The 15,075-nt window shown below is 37.5% G+C and overlaps 1 protein-coding gene across 2 annotated transcripts; it reads right to left on the reverse strand.

Annotated features, from left to right (window-relative positions):
• Positions 1-1,673: 1,673 nt before the first annotated feature.
• On the reverse strand, positions 1,674-14,562 carry stat2 (signal transducer and activator of transcription 2). Of its 2 annotated transcripts, XM_038275224.1 has the most exons (24): positions 14,293-14,562; positions 13,825-13,970; positions 13,586-13,730; positions 13,264-13,359; positions 12,827-12,919; positions 12,640-12,718; positions 12,428-12,507; positions 11,642-11,793; positions 11,337-11,495; positions 11,152-11,241; positions 10,758-10,817; positions 10,593-10,613; positions 10,409-10,502; positions 10,153-10,200; positions 9,969-10,052; positions 9,763-9,861; positions 9,498-9,633; positions 8,236-8,288; positions 7,863-7,948; positions 5,397-5,533; positions 5,115-5,303; positions 4,946-5,000; positions 4,653-4,744; positions 1,674-2,728 (listed from the first exon to the last, which is right to left on the reverse strand). In XM_038275224.1, the coding sequence occupies exons 2-24, from the start codon at positions 13,953-13,955 to the stop codon at positions 2,508-2,510; spliced, it is 2,400 nt and encodes a 799-aa protein (XP_038131152.1). In that variant the 5' UTR covers positions 13,956-13,970; positions 14,293-14,562; the 3' UTR covers positions 1,674-2,507. The 2 variants fall into 2 exon arrangements, with proteins under 2 accessions (XP_038131152.1, XP_038131153.1); XM_038275225.1 differs by lacking the exons at positions 13,586-13,730; positions 13,825-13,970; positions 14,293-14,562 and having other exon boundaries at positions 12,827-12,921; positions 13,265-13,359.
• Between the last annotated feature and the right edge of the window lie 513 nt (positions 14,563-15,075).

A 15,075-nucleotide genomic window follows, 5' to 3' on the forward strand; every position in this document is an offset into this window, starting at 1 on the left:
GCATGCTAGATGCATAGGTTGTGCCCATTGTCTGCACGCTGAGACTTCTGAAGGTGAAACACGAACGGTCCAGTGCTGACAGCTCCAGCTTTCCTTCAGAAGTTCATCCATTCGCTGGATGGTATATAAATAATACATGATCCTTCAGTACTTCCAGGTGGATCAGAGCCCCACTGGAAAAAATCTAAATCTAGATAAGTCATTTTTTTCTTAAAATAAGTGCATTTGTTCTTGGATTGAGGAAGTAAAGAGACATTTTGCCAATAGAATAAGACAATTTACACTTAAAATAAGAAAACACAATTGCATGTCTTATTTCAAGTTCATTTTATCCAAATATATATTTTTAAGAGTAAAAATACTCATTCCATTGGCAAATTATCTAATTTACCTACTCAAATTTAGGGTAAATACACTTAATAAAAAAAATAAATAAACGTTGCTTGTTTCTAGATTGTTTTTGCAGTGCAGTACAGGAGATAGCACTATCTACCCCAATGCCAGGGTGGTAAGGTAAAATACAGCCCACCTGATGACCTCACTAAAAAGAAAAATTAATAATGGAACCTCATTAGATATACGGTCAGTGCTACCAGATTGTAACTGCTGGAAGTCCCTTGAATGTGATCTTAGAAACCAGTAACACAGGTCTTCCAACTCATGCTAACCATGTATCATGTGATAAAACAAAGTTGATCTGTGCAGCAAAACCTTTACCAGTAGTCTGCACCTACGGTATATACCAAAACACAATACCCAGACTGTAGGTCTCTTATGCTACGTTCAGACCGCAAGAAGCAGAAGCAGCTAGTTCAGTCAACAGTTGATGCGCATGAAGGCACAGCAACAGTCCAACAGCGTGTTTTGAGTAGCCTGTCTGAGCAGCTGAAGCGGGTGGTGCTCCAGGAGCAGCAGCTGCTAGAGTTGGAAAAATTGTACTTTTGCTGCTTGATGCGCCACATCAAACACTTAGAAAAACTGATTTGGGAGCTGGCAGGGAGACAGACACATCACTGCTGATGCAGATCAGTATGATCACTCCTCTGAAACAGTTTATTAATGTCTAAATATACTTTAAAGTTCAAAACCTGCCGGCAATATATGTTTTATTTTAATGATCTGGTAACATCTCCTTCCAGCCGCCACGAACAGTAGCGGAAAATCACGAAGAAGCGACCAGGCCAGTGGCTGCCGTTGAACGGGATTCCCAGTGACAGCGCACCAATATTTGGGGCTCTGAGGAGCTCAGACAAATAACATTTGAAAGCGAGATTGTTATCTTGATCAACTGACTGCACAAATGTAGTTTTCGGGTGGACTTTTTAACTTAAAAACATGTTTAAACTATGTTCTACTCACTTATAACAGCAAATACAGCTGCCATTGTTACAGTCAAAGAAAGGATAGGGTAGCTCCACCCAACACGCAACAGACCCACTTTTCAACCACGCAGCTAGAGCAGCAAAGATGCTGCAGCAGCGCATCAGAACTAAACTTGTACAAGCATCAAAAATTAACCAGCACGCACATTTCTTGCTGCTTCTGCTGTGTGCGATCTGAGCGTAGCATAAGGCTGCAAAAGTTGGTCATTTATATGCTTATTTTAACGACCAAATATGCTTATTGTGCCAATAATGGTCTGATCAGTATTAAAAATGGAAGCCAGTCAAATAATCCATCAAACAGGGTTTATTACATTAAATTAGATGAACAAAAAACAGCAAAAGAATTATGAATTAACAGGGGGGTAAGCCAATTGGACTCAAGTTTGAAAAAGATATTAAATTAGAAATAATTCACAAGAGATACACAAATCGAGATGGATAAGGTTAAATAAAGTCAAACGCATACATTTTACCAGAAATGACCATCTTTGCGAAAGTGCAAGAACAGAAAAACCTATGTACAAAAATAAAGCTCAAAATAATAATGGACTGGGCTTGAATAGAAAGAGACAGAAAGGACAAGCCAAGCTTTGAACAAAAAAAAGAAAACAGGGAAAATGGGACATCTTTATCAGTTTTACAGAATTTAAAAAATATTAAATTATTAGAGAAGTGTCACAAGGAGAAGTCTTCACAGGGTCTGTTTAGCTTCCAGCTCAAAACATTTAAATTCTTTAGCAAAAGCTTGATCCCAAACAAGATAATAACTCAAGTGCCGCTTTGCCAAGACGGTGTAAAGTGCTTCATACAATTCTTCCCACCGTGGTCAGTTTTATTTCAATCTTAGTTCTATCTATGACCTAAAAGTACTGGGGTTCCAAAATTCCAGGCTGGCAGTGCATTTAAATCAGCTTCTTCGGTCATTGAAGTGTGGTTTATATTATACATGAGTGAAGCAGATTGAAGGTGGCTCATTCACATGATAGGAAACTAAACAAGCTGTTATAGTTGTATTTATTAGTTTACCTGCATCACATTTGTATACATGAGTTTTTTTGATGCAAGCAACTAAGAGTTAGTCAATAGATTATTTGCCAGATGGTATAATAGGCATGCACAGACCTATTGTAAATTGCCTCCACAGGCTTGTGCAGGTGGGAAGTTAAGTGCTGAAAAGCTCAAATCTGTCAGCAAGTCGGGGTGTGTGAAGTCGTAGTCAGTTGGGATAGGGTTGTCGATGTTCCACAGGAGATCTTCATCAGGGGGTTCAAGAGAGCCGCTCAGCATGGGATCCTGAAAAGCTTCCAGTTGTGACTGCAGAAGATCAGGCTCATCCTCTTGTTCTAAGCGGGAAGAAAACAGAGTCGTTGGTTTTTTTATTTGCGGTGCCTGTATGTGGTTGTCATACTTCTGCTTTTTTTTAAGGGGAAGTGAGAGTGATAGACATGGGGATTAGTCACGCTGGAGAAAGTAAAAGCTGTGTGAAGGCACTGAAAAGAAGGAGTTGACCCGAGTATCATTCATCACCAGGATGAATGGGAATATAAAACCTTAAGTTCAGGGCATCTCATGTAATAAGGCTCATTTTTTATTAGTTTAAAAAGGTAAACGTGTATATTAATTAGCTTTATTACACACAGATTTTAGGCATTTATTGAGGTTAAATTTGATAACAAACCTACAGCTCTTGGAAACTTAAAATTCAATTTCTCAGAAACTGAAACAATAAAAAAAAGTTTTTGAACTTTATCATGTGTCTGTGCATGCTTGGAAATCCTACTGTTAAAACCATTTTCCTGCTCCAAAAGCTATCATTTCCTGTTGTCTTCTGTCTAAAGCTATATGTGATATATTTATACACAGAAAAGGCTATAGCACTTTGCCATTTGAATGAAGAAAAATTGTTAATCCTGTATACACACACACACAAAAAAAAAAAAAAAAGAAAAAAAAGAATGTGAAACAGAAACACTCTCCCTCTGAAAACAATGCCTGTTTTCATATCTGTATAATGACCGGGTACCTTGAGAGAGCTCATTTAGCATAAACTACTGCATCTGTGCAGCTTGGCATTGAGCTGACCACGCTTCCTTGAGACTTTGGGTCCTTGATTCTCAAATAATACACAAACTTTATTTACATCTAAAAAGAGGACTTTGGATTACAAAGCAGCAGTCTAACCCAAGTAAGACCCTTCTAATATTTAGGCTGCCTCAACAAAAACTTACCAGCAGAAATGAAATAGATCTGCTCCATGATCTCTACATAGTTTAGCTCCTAAAGCCTGTGTCTCCAGTCAGTCTACCCATCTTCCTCACAAAGTCCTGTAGGGGCTTTGGGTCAAAATCCCCTCAAGAACATGTTTTTTTGACATCTTTTTTTTATTGTACTAATTTCACATGAATATGTTTTAATATAGGACGTTGTGGGCCATAAGGAAGTTAAAACATATCTGTCTGGATCTTCTTAAAGTTACATTTGTCAAATGTAACTTTTATTTTTATTTTTTTATAAGCTGTAACCCTTAATCATCACAATGATTAAAGATAAACACGTGTGAATCTCACTATGATTATAATGAATCTGGATAACATAATGGTTAAATTTTGAATTTAATTACTTTTTAAATAGATTTTCTGATTTCCAATTCCTTGAGATGCACCACTGTTTGAATTCACATCTACTTTCAGGCTTTTCCTTATATGTGATGATGAGCACTGATCCTATGCAGTGGTCTTAACAAACAAATCAGAAGTGAACTGAAAAGAAGCAAGTATATTCGGCTGAAGTCATTCTGTTCCAAGCTGTAAAAGCATATTAGTATTATGCAGTCACTTTTGTTCTCACATGAATGTCATTTTTGTAAATAAATTAGCCTTTAAGAAAACCATTATGATAAAATATCTTTACCAATTAATCTCAGCTTATTCATTTGATTATGATAACCTTTGCTTATTATTTTCAAGAATTTAAGTAAAAAGAGTACAAACCGAATACAGCCAGAATGAATGAAATGAACATGTTAGCAACCACCTTAGATAACCAAGACTCCTCAGATACAGATATTTTCTGAGAGCAAAGGACAAAAGAAATGTTCATGCAGAAGAAGCACCAAACTGCCCATGAGAGAAGTGGGTTATCATAGCCACCCCCAAATACAGTGTATGATGTAAAACAACACCAGTCCAGGTTAGGGTTAGGGTTAGGGAAAGATTGGTTTGAAGGGGGCTTTAGTCGGATTGGACAGCAAGGAGAGCCAAGACTCACCAGCTGCCTCCCCATACGGGCCATTCACTGGCTCCAGGCCTTCACCCTGTGTCATGTCACAGGACATGGGTGACCTAGGGTCCAGAGTTTTCCTACATGACCAATGACAAACAGTCATTACAACCAGTAGCTCAGGTTATAAACAAAATGGAGTGAGTATACTATTTCTTTGGATTATTATTATTATTTTTTTTTTGTTTAATTGTTTTTTTTAGTTTGTTTTATTTGTTTGACTTTTTTATTCAGACAGGTCAATGCAGATCAGCATCATTCAAGAGAAGAAAAACACTTACTCTTTAGAGACAAACATCAGCTTGGTTTTGATGTACTTCATGTAAGGATTTTCATCTGGAAAAATGTAAGGTAGGATTAGACTTGTGATTTTTGTAAATAATATAAAATATATATAAAAAAGCAAAGTATCTGAGTGTAAATATAAGCAGTAGCGTCTGAAAGCCATACCTCCAGTGTTCTCAGAGTACCACTTCCCAAAAGCCTCATCTTTTGGGGTGTCTGGATAAAGGAACTGCAGAGGGTTTTCTGGGACGTTTTCGTCTTCTAAGATCTGAAAATTTCTGAGAATTTCGTGGAATTGGATCTGACAGAGATCCACTTTGGTGAAGGGCTGGACTGTCTTTATGTCAGGCTCACCTAAAATTGACGACAGAGATAAATGAAGAATGAAACAGATTTCTGTCTAGTATGCAATGGTTTTGAAGTAATCGTGTAGTAAAAAAATCCAACCATATGAGTCTATGTCCACCCAGGAGAAGGTGATTCCTCCGACCACACTTTCGCTGAAGCGCAACAAGAACGTGCCCTTTTTCTTCTTTTTCAGGAGGGACTTTTCTTTACCTTTGCTCACAAAACCCATGATAAGACTGCATTGCAGAAAGAAAGAACAAAAAGTTTTACTCTAACAAAACAAACTCAATCATGTTCCTCATACACGTCCTAATTCCCACAAGCACCAGTAAAGCCAACCCCTTTAACTTGACATACTCCATCTTGTTCAGTTGCAAGTAGGTCTGTCAATGAATTAATACATTAACTAGAAATTATTTGAATGAAGATCCATAGTTATCTTGTAATTTATCACAAATCAATCATAGATGTCTTAAAAGTATTATTTTATTTACCCTACCAGAATATTTTGTTTTTAATATTCGTCTGAGCATTGGGATGGACAAATTCACCTTTATGCAAATCTATATCTAGTTGAAATTGAGTGTCATGTTTGCATTTTGCTGTACTGTTATAAAACATAGTGCATAATCTAAAGAAAGACATAACTAAATTACAGACCAACAAGCTCCTATGGTGTTTTGCTTGACTGCTCAGAGCACAGCTGAAGGTAACATCAGACAGGCATGTAACAAGGCGTATGCAAAATGCATTAAAAACCCACAGAAAAGTCATGAATACATTTTTATACAATGTTGTTTAGCAGTCTTTGATCATCTAAGGATAGAAATGAGTAGTGACATCAATATTACTTTAATTACGTTATGTATGGGAACCTAGATTATGCTTCCAGTACAGGTCAGGTACAGACACCGCCTTTTCAAAACACTGATGTAGAGCACCACCAATCTGATTTTGCTTCTGATCTGACAGAAAATCTTGTCGAAAGAGGTCATAGAGTTTAGTGCTCATTGACGTCAATAAGGATAAACACATCCAACATGATTTTCTGCTGGGGACTTGGGAATCTCCGTCTGAGATAGACCCCGGGTCTATTTTAGTCGGACTACGAAGCAATACAGAGGCAACTTCATGGGTCTGAAAATGAAACGCTTGTATTTTTCCTCAAACATATTGTTTGAAGAAAAATACAGATTTAAACCTGACAACATTAAGAGAAAACAGGTTTGAATTCACACAGCACATACATAGCAAGCAGGGCAGACTTGTAATGTGCAGGAACAATCAATGAAACATTTCAAAAACCAGACTACTTGACCCATGAAAGGAGTCCAGGAGGACAGGAAACAGATAAAAAATAGTGATCTTCTTTGAGCCTCACAAAAATAAAGAGGGGCAGACATGCAGGTAAGCACAATTTATCCATCTGCCCCCTTTATGAAAATAACTTTTTCTTTAAATTCAACAAAGTTCACAGATCTCTCTCTGAGAATCATCTCTCACTGCTTCACCAGTATCTTTACAAACGGTCCCACGGCTGTTTTTTCCTTTTCTTTAAATGTAGTTCCAATTATATGTTTGATTTATTCCTATAAACATTCTCTATCTGTTCTGGTTGCTGCAGAGAAGTAGAGCTTTGCTTTGTAGCTTCACCATTTTCTAAGCTTTTGTAATAACTTTTCATAATCTGACCCAGTCAAATAGCAGACAGCGTTTTAATTTGTGGGACACTATGACAAAACTGAAATAAATCCGCACAGATCGTAATCTGCTCACCCTGCCTAGTCAGAGCCTCTCAGTGTGACATGGGAAAAAAATCAGATCGGAGATTAAAAAGTCGGACTACTTTATGCTTAAGGCATAGTGGAACACACCACGGGAAGATGGAGGATGGGTCCACCACTGTTTTATATAACTTAAACATTATACATTACTTATATTAAATATTTTGCTTTTACTGTTACCATTATGGTATTTCATAAGTCAGATTCCATTGGTGTCTTCCTGATTCTATGTGAACTACATGCAGTTTATTTAAAGTAAAAAACATATAAAAAGTATAATTTGTTAATATTTGATCTGTTCTTTTCTAAATATTTTCAAGCTAGCTCAGATTATTAGTAAACAGGGGTAAAGAGTATCTTTTAGTGATCTCAGATGGGTTGTGCTCCTGGCTTTGAGTGGGTCCATCTAAATGATGTCATTCGTATCATTGGCTTTATGTATGGGATCTTTATACAAAATGCATGCCACACTTTTTAGTTTACTTATAAAATAATTGGTGAAACGTGCTTTCTTTTCCTGACAAATCACATGACGTTTGCTTTGTTTTAATCTTTTACCATAACCCCCCACACATGCAAGGGAAATACTTTAACATGTTAAAGTTATTGAAGTGTGTAGGAATATTGCTAAATTATTAAAAAACGTGCATGTAATGACCTCTAAATACGTGCAATTATCAAAGTTTAATAGCATCGTTTTGTCTCAAATAGATGGGCCATATTAGGCATATGATCCTGAAGGGCTAGAAATCTAAGCTTGAAAAAAATTCAACGCACTCACCCTTCCCTCCAGAGGTTCTCTAGGTAGGTTTTCACCATCACCAGGATGCCATCAAACCACACCCAGAAAGTTTCAGGAAAGTTATCCTGCAATAAACAGAAACAAAATAAACTCAATTCACCTATAAATTGTCTCTATGAAGAATATTTGTCCATGCAAGCAGCTCAGTGTAAACAGTTATACAATTTATATTTAACAATCACATATTGATCATAAATAACACAAAAATGCGTCTAAATTTGACCATCCTTAACATTGTCATTGTCAGATGTGCACACTATGACTATTTCTGTAAAGGAAAACAAACAGTAGGAGAAATAACAGCAGAGAGGCACGTCTGCAATGCTGAACATTAAGTGCTCTTTATTCTCACCTTTGTAAATTTTGACCATGTCACTTTGCAGTTGTCATAGTTTTGCTGCCATCCTTGAGAAAGAAAGAGAGAAAGAAAGCGGCATTACTCAAGTCCACTCAGTGACACTCCCCATCATAAAACACTTATGACGGAAAAAATGCTTTATTATGCTGTGCAGTCCTTATCGACAGAAATTCCTCTGGAAATATTTAGAAGTTCTGCAGGCAGGTTTTACAATCCTCTACCAACACTCTTTGAAAAAACACAGGAACAAATATTAAAGCTTTGTATGTGCAGTTATCTTCGACACGTTGTACTGACTAATCTAACAATGGGCAAAAACAAAAGCATAACAAGTCATAGAATTACATTTCAGCATCATTAATCAGATGATCCCCCCCCCCCATAAAAACAGATGGCCAGAGCTTCTGCGATTCCCTTTTTATCAAGTTATGCATAATGTTTGAAAAAAAAAAAAGAATAGGGCTTAGATTAGAAAAAAATATGTGACACTTTGATACTCAATGTTTTTGTAGCCCAATGATGGGATACCAGCATCAGGGGTTTGTTGTACATGTGAAGTGCAATTAGATTTCAATTGTAAGCTAATGCTATGTCAAGAATGGCAAGGGTTGCTTTTCCTATTCACATTTCAAACCCAAATACCGGGTGTTTAATTATATCCTAGGAAATAAAACAAAGCAGGTACTTGATTTTTAGCAGTAATAGCTGCTAAAAATCTGATCAAACTGTCAGGAATTACCCTTCTTCTTCTGGTTCCTTCACATTAAAGGTGATGCAATTGACAAAGTCACCGCATTCAGTAGCTGTCAAAGGCCTGACATATTGACAGCAATTGGCAATAGGGGACGGTGAGCTTATGGAAATTCAAACAGGGCTTCAATATTTTTCTCTCCATCTGAAATTAAACTAAACTACCTAGACGAAACTCTGCCTGTTCTGGGTTTTGCAAACAGATCCTCAACATTCTCCTGATCTGCTACAGAGAACGACAAAGTAAAGGTTCGGACATCACAAAGCCCTGATCTCAGTCCAAGGGAGAACTAAAGAGAAAAGTCTAAGGTGCCGAAAACATTTGACCTAGGATAAACAGTCTCAAAGGCAGTTCTACCAATTACTAAGGAAAAGTGTATAACATCTGAAAAGAGTAAAAAAAAATATATATTTTTTTTTTATATATATATATATATATATATATATAAGTGTATATTCTGAGACATTTCTCTCAGACTAAAATTGTTATTTGAGCTATAAGTTACCAAATAGCTTGTATGCAATCATGTTGCGCTGATCATCATCCAGACCACGTTTTGTAGCTGAGAGAAACTGCCAGCTCAACATCTCTCCAAACTGTGGCCAAGGAGCTGAAGGAACGTTGGCGAAAAACATTACATCCTGGGCAGAGATGCAAAAGTTAGCATCAAGCCTTTCTAAATGTTACAGCTCTTAATACAGTATCAAACAATGGAATTGTACTGCAATACACTTAATTATGTAGGGTGGATAAAGAGAGCAACTTTTCACCTTTGAATCCTGGCTAAGCATGTTAAACCAGAGGATAGACGCCCAGGCACTTTGCTGCTGGCTGGAGTTTGAGATAATGACCACAGGAAGGGATGACGCCTACAGCAGGGAGGGGAGCCGATTTAATGCAGGTCTGGCTGTGCATTAATGATTAATCTCAATGTTGTTCGTTGCTAAGGCATTAATCAAAATAGTGAAAACATCACCTGCAGCTCTACTGAAAAGCCTTTCAGCTCAAACACAGTGTTGAAGTAGATGATGTGGAGCTCCTCTGTAACACTCAGGGAAATCTATTCATGTCCAAAAAAAACAAAGCACCATCAGATCAGACCCATAAGAAAGAAAATGGAAGGGTTTATCGAAAAAATAAGACTCCTTGATGTAACTCACGTCGCTAATCCCTTTTCCACTTCCTCCAGATTTCTGCTCCTTCAGAGTCTAAAGAGAAACAGCAAACATCTCAGTGCTTGGCTTACCAGTGACAGCTTAATGATTCATTTGATTTAAACGTACACTGTTCCACGTGTGATATCATTGAAAATTTTAATTATTTGGGTTTTGTGATTGTGTAAATGCTTTACAAACATTAACTGGTAAGCATTTACCAAGTATGCGACTGATGTATTTTAAAACCATTATTACTCACCAGATGTCTGAAATCTGCAACCATGCCTCCGCTGAGGCTCTCAGCCATATTCAGATCTTTAGTGGAGGTTCCAAGAACATTAAAGCGCCGGTATCTAAATAAGGACCAGGTTTTAGTGGGAACAAAAAAATACTGCATAGCTCTTCTTTTAACATCAACGCCAAGGTCATCAAAATAAACTCACCCTTTGATTTGAGGAGCCTCCCTAATATGAAGGATGAGTAAAGGAGGAGAGCAAACAGGGAAGAAACAGGATGTTATCAACTATCACATGTTGGATATTTCTCAAGGCAGAGAAATAGCTCTTTTAGTACAGGCATTATATATAATTGTGAACTAGAAATCTTACCTGGACATGGATACGTTCACTTTCATGGAGTGGTTCAGCTCAGGAAACTTAACCAGAAGTCTAAGATTTAAAGTGTGGTTTATGCATTAATGGGGATAATCTTGTCATGGATTAATTTTCTGTGCGGTTATTTAAAGAACCTGTAGCACCTGTGTTTTTATGGTTCTTAAGGAGAAAAAAACAGTTTAAACTGGTTTTACCAGGTCAGACCAGAAAGAAGCCCAAGTATCTGTATTAACTTGCATTGCACAATTAAATACTCATCAGTGCAAGATATTAATAGACTGAATGCCTCATTTACCACAATAAACATAACTTTAGAAAATAAGCACAAACTACCTTCTGCTCCTGATTGATAAATATAAAAAATCGTTCAAACTAATACAACACTGACCTTGTTTTGACAGAAAACTGGACATTAGTACGCAGAACCAGGGGGCCTTTTCCCTGAGGCATGGATGGCTGAGTCTCAACCACAAACGAACTTCAAGTATCAGGGGGAAAAAAATGTCAGAGTATTTTCACACAAAAATGTAATGTAACTTAAACACAACAAACTGTGCTCTAAAAGGACATCACCTCTTGAGTAAGTCTTTAAGAAGAGCATCTGTTCTCTTCTGTAGGGCAGGTTTCTGGGCCTTAATTGGGTCGTTTTCATAGGTCATTTTCCCCACTAGCTCCTCAAGTTTATTGACAAACTCCCTCACCTGAAAAAGACTGTCTGCCACACAGGTGAACCTAGACGACAAGAAACAAGACTTTTAAGTTTTCAAAAGGACAAAGCTGAGTTATAAAACTAATTGGTAGAAGTGTTTTATGTCAGTTCTAAAGCTTTAAAATACATATCAGCTAACTGGATCTGGAGCAGGTAGGAAGAAGCATACCACTTTTCCAGTTGATCGAGGGAAACATTGTCTGGAGCACCGATGCAGGATTTCTGCTGCCTCCTCTGCCAATCCACCAGCTCCCCCCGCACCAACAGGTTGATCAGAGCTTCAGCTCGGTCTAGAAGTTTCTTCAGGTCTGCTAGGGTGCTCTAAAAATCAAAACAAACAAAATATTAAAAAAAACAAAAAAAACAACTGACTATAACATGCAGATAATGGCAGAGATGCATCAGTCTCGCTTTTTACAATCAACAGCAATATGTTATTTACTTTAATAACTGCTGATCCTAATTTTGACTGATAAGATTTATTGTATCATTGGGGGAGTGTTGGCCTAGTGGGTAAAAGCAGTGTGCTTGTGCTCTGAGAAGGTTGCAAGTACCCGGTTTGACCCCCCACAGCCTGCACTCTGGCTCTCTGAGCAAGACCCTCAATCCCACCCTGCTCCCAGGGTGCTGCACAGTGGCAGCCCGCTGCTACCCAAAGGGGATCGGTTAAATGCAGAGAATTAATTTCTTCATTGTGAGATCAATAAAGTTACATTTCTATTTTTTTGTCTGCATGACTATAACACACAATTGGAAAAAAATGTGTTTTGGGTTTTTAACATAAGCAATAGATTTATTTCAAAAATTAGATGAAGATATGAGATTATTCACATATATGCATCAAAACATAAGTAACTAACTAGTTAGGAGGTATGGGTTTGGGTGCATTAAGTGTTTTATTAATGACGAAAATGTTGCTTTTAATCATTTTTACAATTAGTAAACAGCGTAATACCTTTCTACATTCATTCAGTTTGTTGATTAGTGACTGAAACAGCTTCATCCGTTCATTCTTCTGCGCCTCATCTGTCACAGCTGCATAAGAGTTTCCATTGTGGGTTGAAAGTTTCCGTGTAACACAAAAGAGCATAAAGCTGTGATTCAGACCATTGTATTAATCATTATCACACACTGAACATAGATTTGGAAGTCTTTAAAAGTCCTGACCTTCCATCTTGTGGGTTTGGTATTTAAAATCAAACTCATCTTGCTGCTCCTCCAGACAGACAATTTCATGTTCCAAACACTGTGTGCCAAAAAGTTCAGAAAGAGAGAGAAAACAAGATTCTTGAGCATGAGACATTTCATCTGTACAGTGAAAATCATAAATAACACGAAATAATGCTATATGCACCTGAACATCATTCCTTAATCCAGCCATTTTACGTTCAAGCTCCTGTTGACAACTCGTCTCCATGGCTTCCTGCTCAACATGCAAAAGTTCCAACTAAAAAAAAAGGAAAGGGGATTAAAGGCTGTGATGGCTAACAGTGTATTTCTTTTTATTTGGTTCAGTTAGCTAGAAACAATGGTGTAAAAATAGCATTTAAAAAGGTAAATGCAAATTCTTATCTTGTACATATTGATTTTAGAAGGAACAATTGACTTTAAAAGGACTAAAGAAATGTAATGTATAGTGCTGCTCTCCTTGAGACTGAATTACAAGTGCCACTTAACTCTGCACCTACGTCAAATGCGTCAAGTACAATACATTCTGTTTCTAATATGTTTTGCAGCAAGGTGTGTTGAGTCCCATGTATAGCACATTAACAACAGAGGAGCTATACCAACCTTTTTTTCCATCTCAGCACTGTTCAGGATTTCCTTCTCCTTTTCTAAAAACCACAGGATTGTGCTTGCCAAAGCGCAGGGCTCATCCTGATACATCTATCAAACACATGGCAAGGTGAAGATGAAAAAAAAATGTAGGAACTTTTACCACAGACAACAAAATGAGTTTAAAGAGTATGTTTCTAACAGAGAATGCACCTGGTAATCGGTACAATATAAAACAACTCAGACTGTTTGTCGACTCTGACATAATGCAATTGTATATTTAAAAACTGAAGGAAAGAAATACATGTCCCTGAGTTACTTTTCATGTTTTGCACACCTGGAAGCTCTGTTTATAGCGTCTGATGTGGTGCTGTTGTAAGAATGACATGTCATGGACAAAGCGGCTGTGTTGGATATCCAGATGCTCTAACAAGACCTGGTACAGCACCATTGCAAGGCCATAGTCCCTTGCTGCTCGTTGCCTAAGGGATTTAACAAGAAACAGGTGGGGGGCTGAGCTGTATGAAACCCGTTGTACAGTAATAATCAAATACAATCAAAGCTATTCGTTTTTACCATTCCTGCTTCTCAATCCAGGCCGAAAGGTAATGGCGCACCTCCATAGGCAACCCATCCCTGTCGTAAAGCTCATGTAGCTGTTGCCAGTAGGTAGGAGAGAGCTGCCTCAGTCTTTCCCACTGAGCCATTCTGGTTTATATACTTGGGAGACACCAGAATGCAAATTAAAGTTCGCAAAATTCATCGAGAAGCAACTGATTTATAGCTAGCCAAAGTATATAGCCATAACAAACTCGTCTAAAAAAAAAATAAATAAAAAAAACACACACAAAAGCGAGGATACAAAGTCCAAAAACAAAGTAGTGAGCAATCTGACTAACTGCCATTTAATTGGGCTAAAACACAGTGACTACAACTAAATGCTAAAAAAAAAATCACTAGTAGTTTTTGCAGGGCAACAGGAATTAAGAGGAAACGCCAGCACTCTTAACAGACCAGTAATAGCCTGTTTACTCACCTTATGGTCAGTTGTATCAGTCAGAGCACAAATATTGAACTGAATAAGCTAGGCTAGGATAGATGCATAGCTAACTGTCTTTTTAAGCTTCGTAAAAAGCTACGGCTGCTGTTTTGTTACTAAAACAACTAGCCAGACAGAGACGGTGTGTAAATGTTATTTCCTCTTTCTTGTCTTCTCGCTCTGTCTTTGATTGGGTATCATCTTCCCCTCCCAAGGTGTTGCTGAGGGATGAGCTAAGGCGCCATTTTGGCTCACGCGCCACAGAGGATCGTTGCAGCCTTTGAGCCGAAATGTCTTTACACGTCACACAGTCTCTTGGTCAACTCAGGAACGAGAGCTGATTGGTTGAATTGTTGAGAGAACAGTGTATTTAATTGGTGGGATTTTCATGTCAATCAACTAGGGTCGAGGGGGACAAAATAGAAACTTACTGAGCTGCTGTTGCTATTTGAGTTTCCCAGAAATGACGTCGTGAAAGTGAGCGGAGCGTGTGACGCACCAAAAATCACATAGCAGAACATTTAATCAGGGGGATCTAAATAACATTAAACATGTTTTTTTTCCTTTAAGCTTTTTGACAAATATATTTAATTGAGTTCAAAGTAAATGCGTGTGTTTTATATAAAAGAAATGCGCAGTGTTTGTTTTTGTTTTTTATGCCTACAGCTTCCACTTTATACATGTACATATTTAGGCATGTACATAATATAAAACATATTTATGAGAAAAGGAACATATTTGAAATCATTGAATAATACAACGCAAAGACGTATTAAACTTTATTACGA

Source organism: Cyprinodon tularosa, unplaced genomic scaffold (assembly GCF_016077235.1).
Source record: "Cyprinodon tularosa strain WSP-4 unplaced genomic scaffold, ASM1607723v1 ctg95, whole genome shotgun sequence".
NCBI lineage: Eukaryota > Metazoa > Chordata > Actinopteri > Cyprinodontiformes > Cyprinodontidae > Cyprinodon > Cyprinodon tularosa.

Excerpts from the sequence above, each read along its gene's own strand:
- stat2 (XM_038275224.1), bottom strand. The coding sequence starts at position 13,955 with ATGGCTCAGTGGGAAAGACTGAGGCAGCTCTCTCCTACCTACTGGCAA. Across the intron at positions 10,818-11,151 it reads CAGTTTTCTGTCAAAACAAG|ACTTCTGGTTAAGTTTCCTG; the intron begins GTCAGTGTTGTA and ends TTTAAATCTTAG. Across the intron at positions 5,304-5,396 it reads GGTGGACATAGACTCATATG|GTGAGCCTGACATAAAGACA; the intron begins GTTGGATTTTTT and ends CGTCAATTTTAG.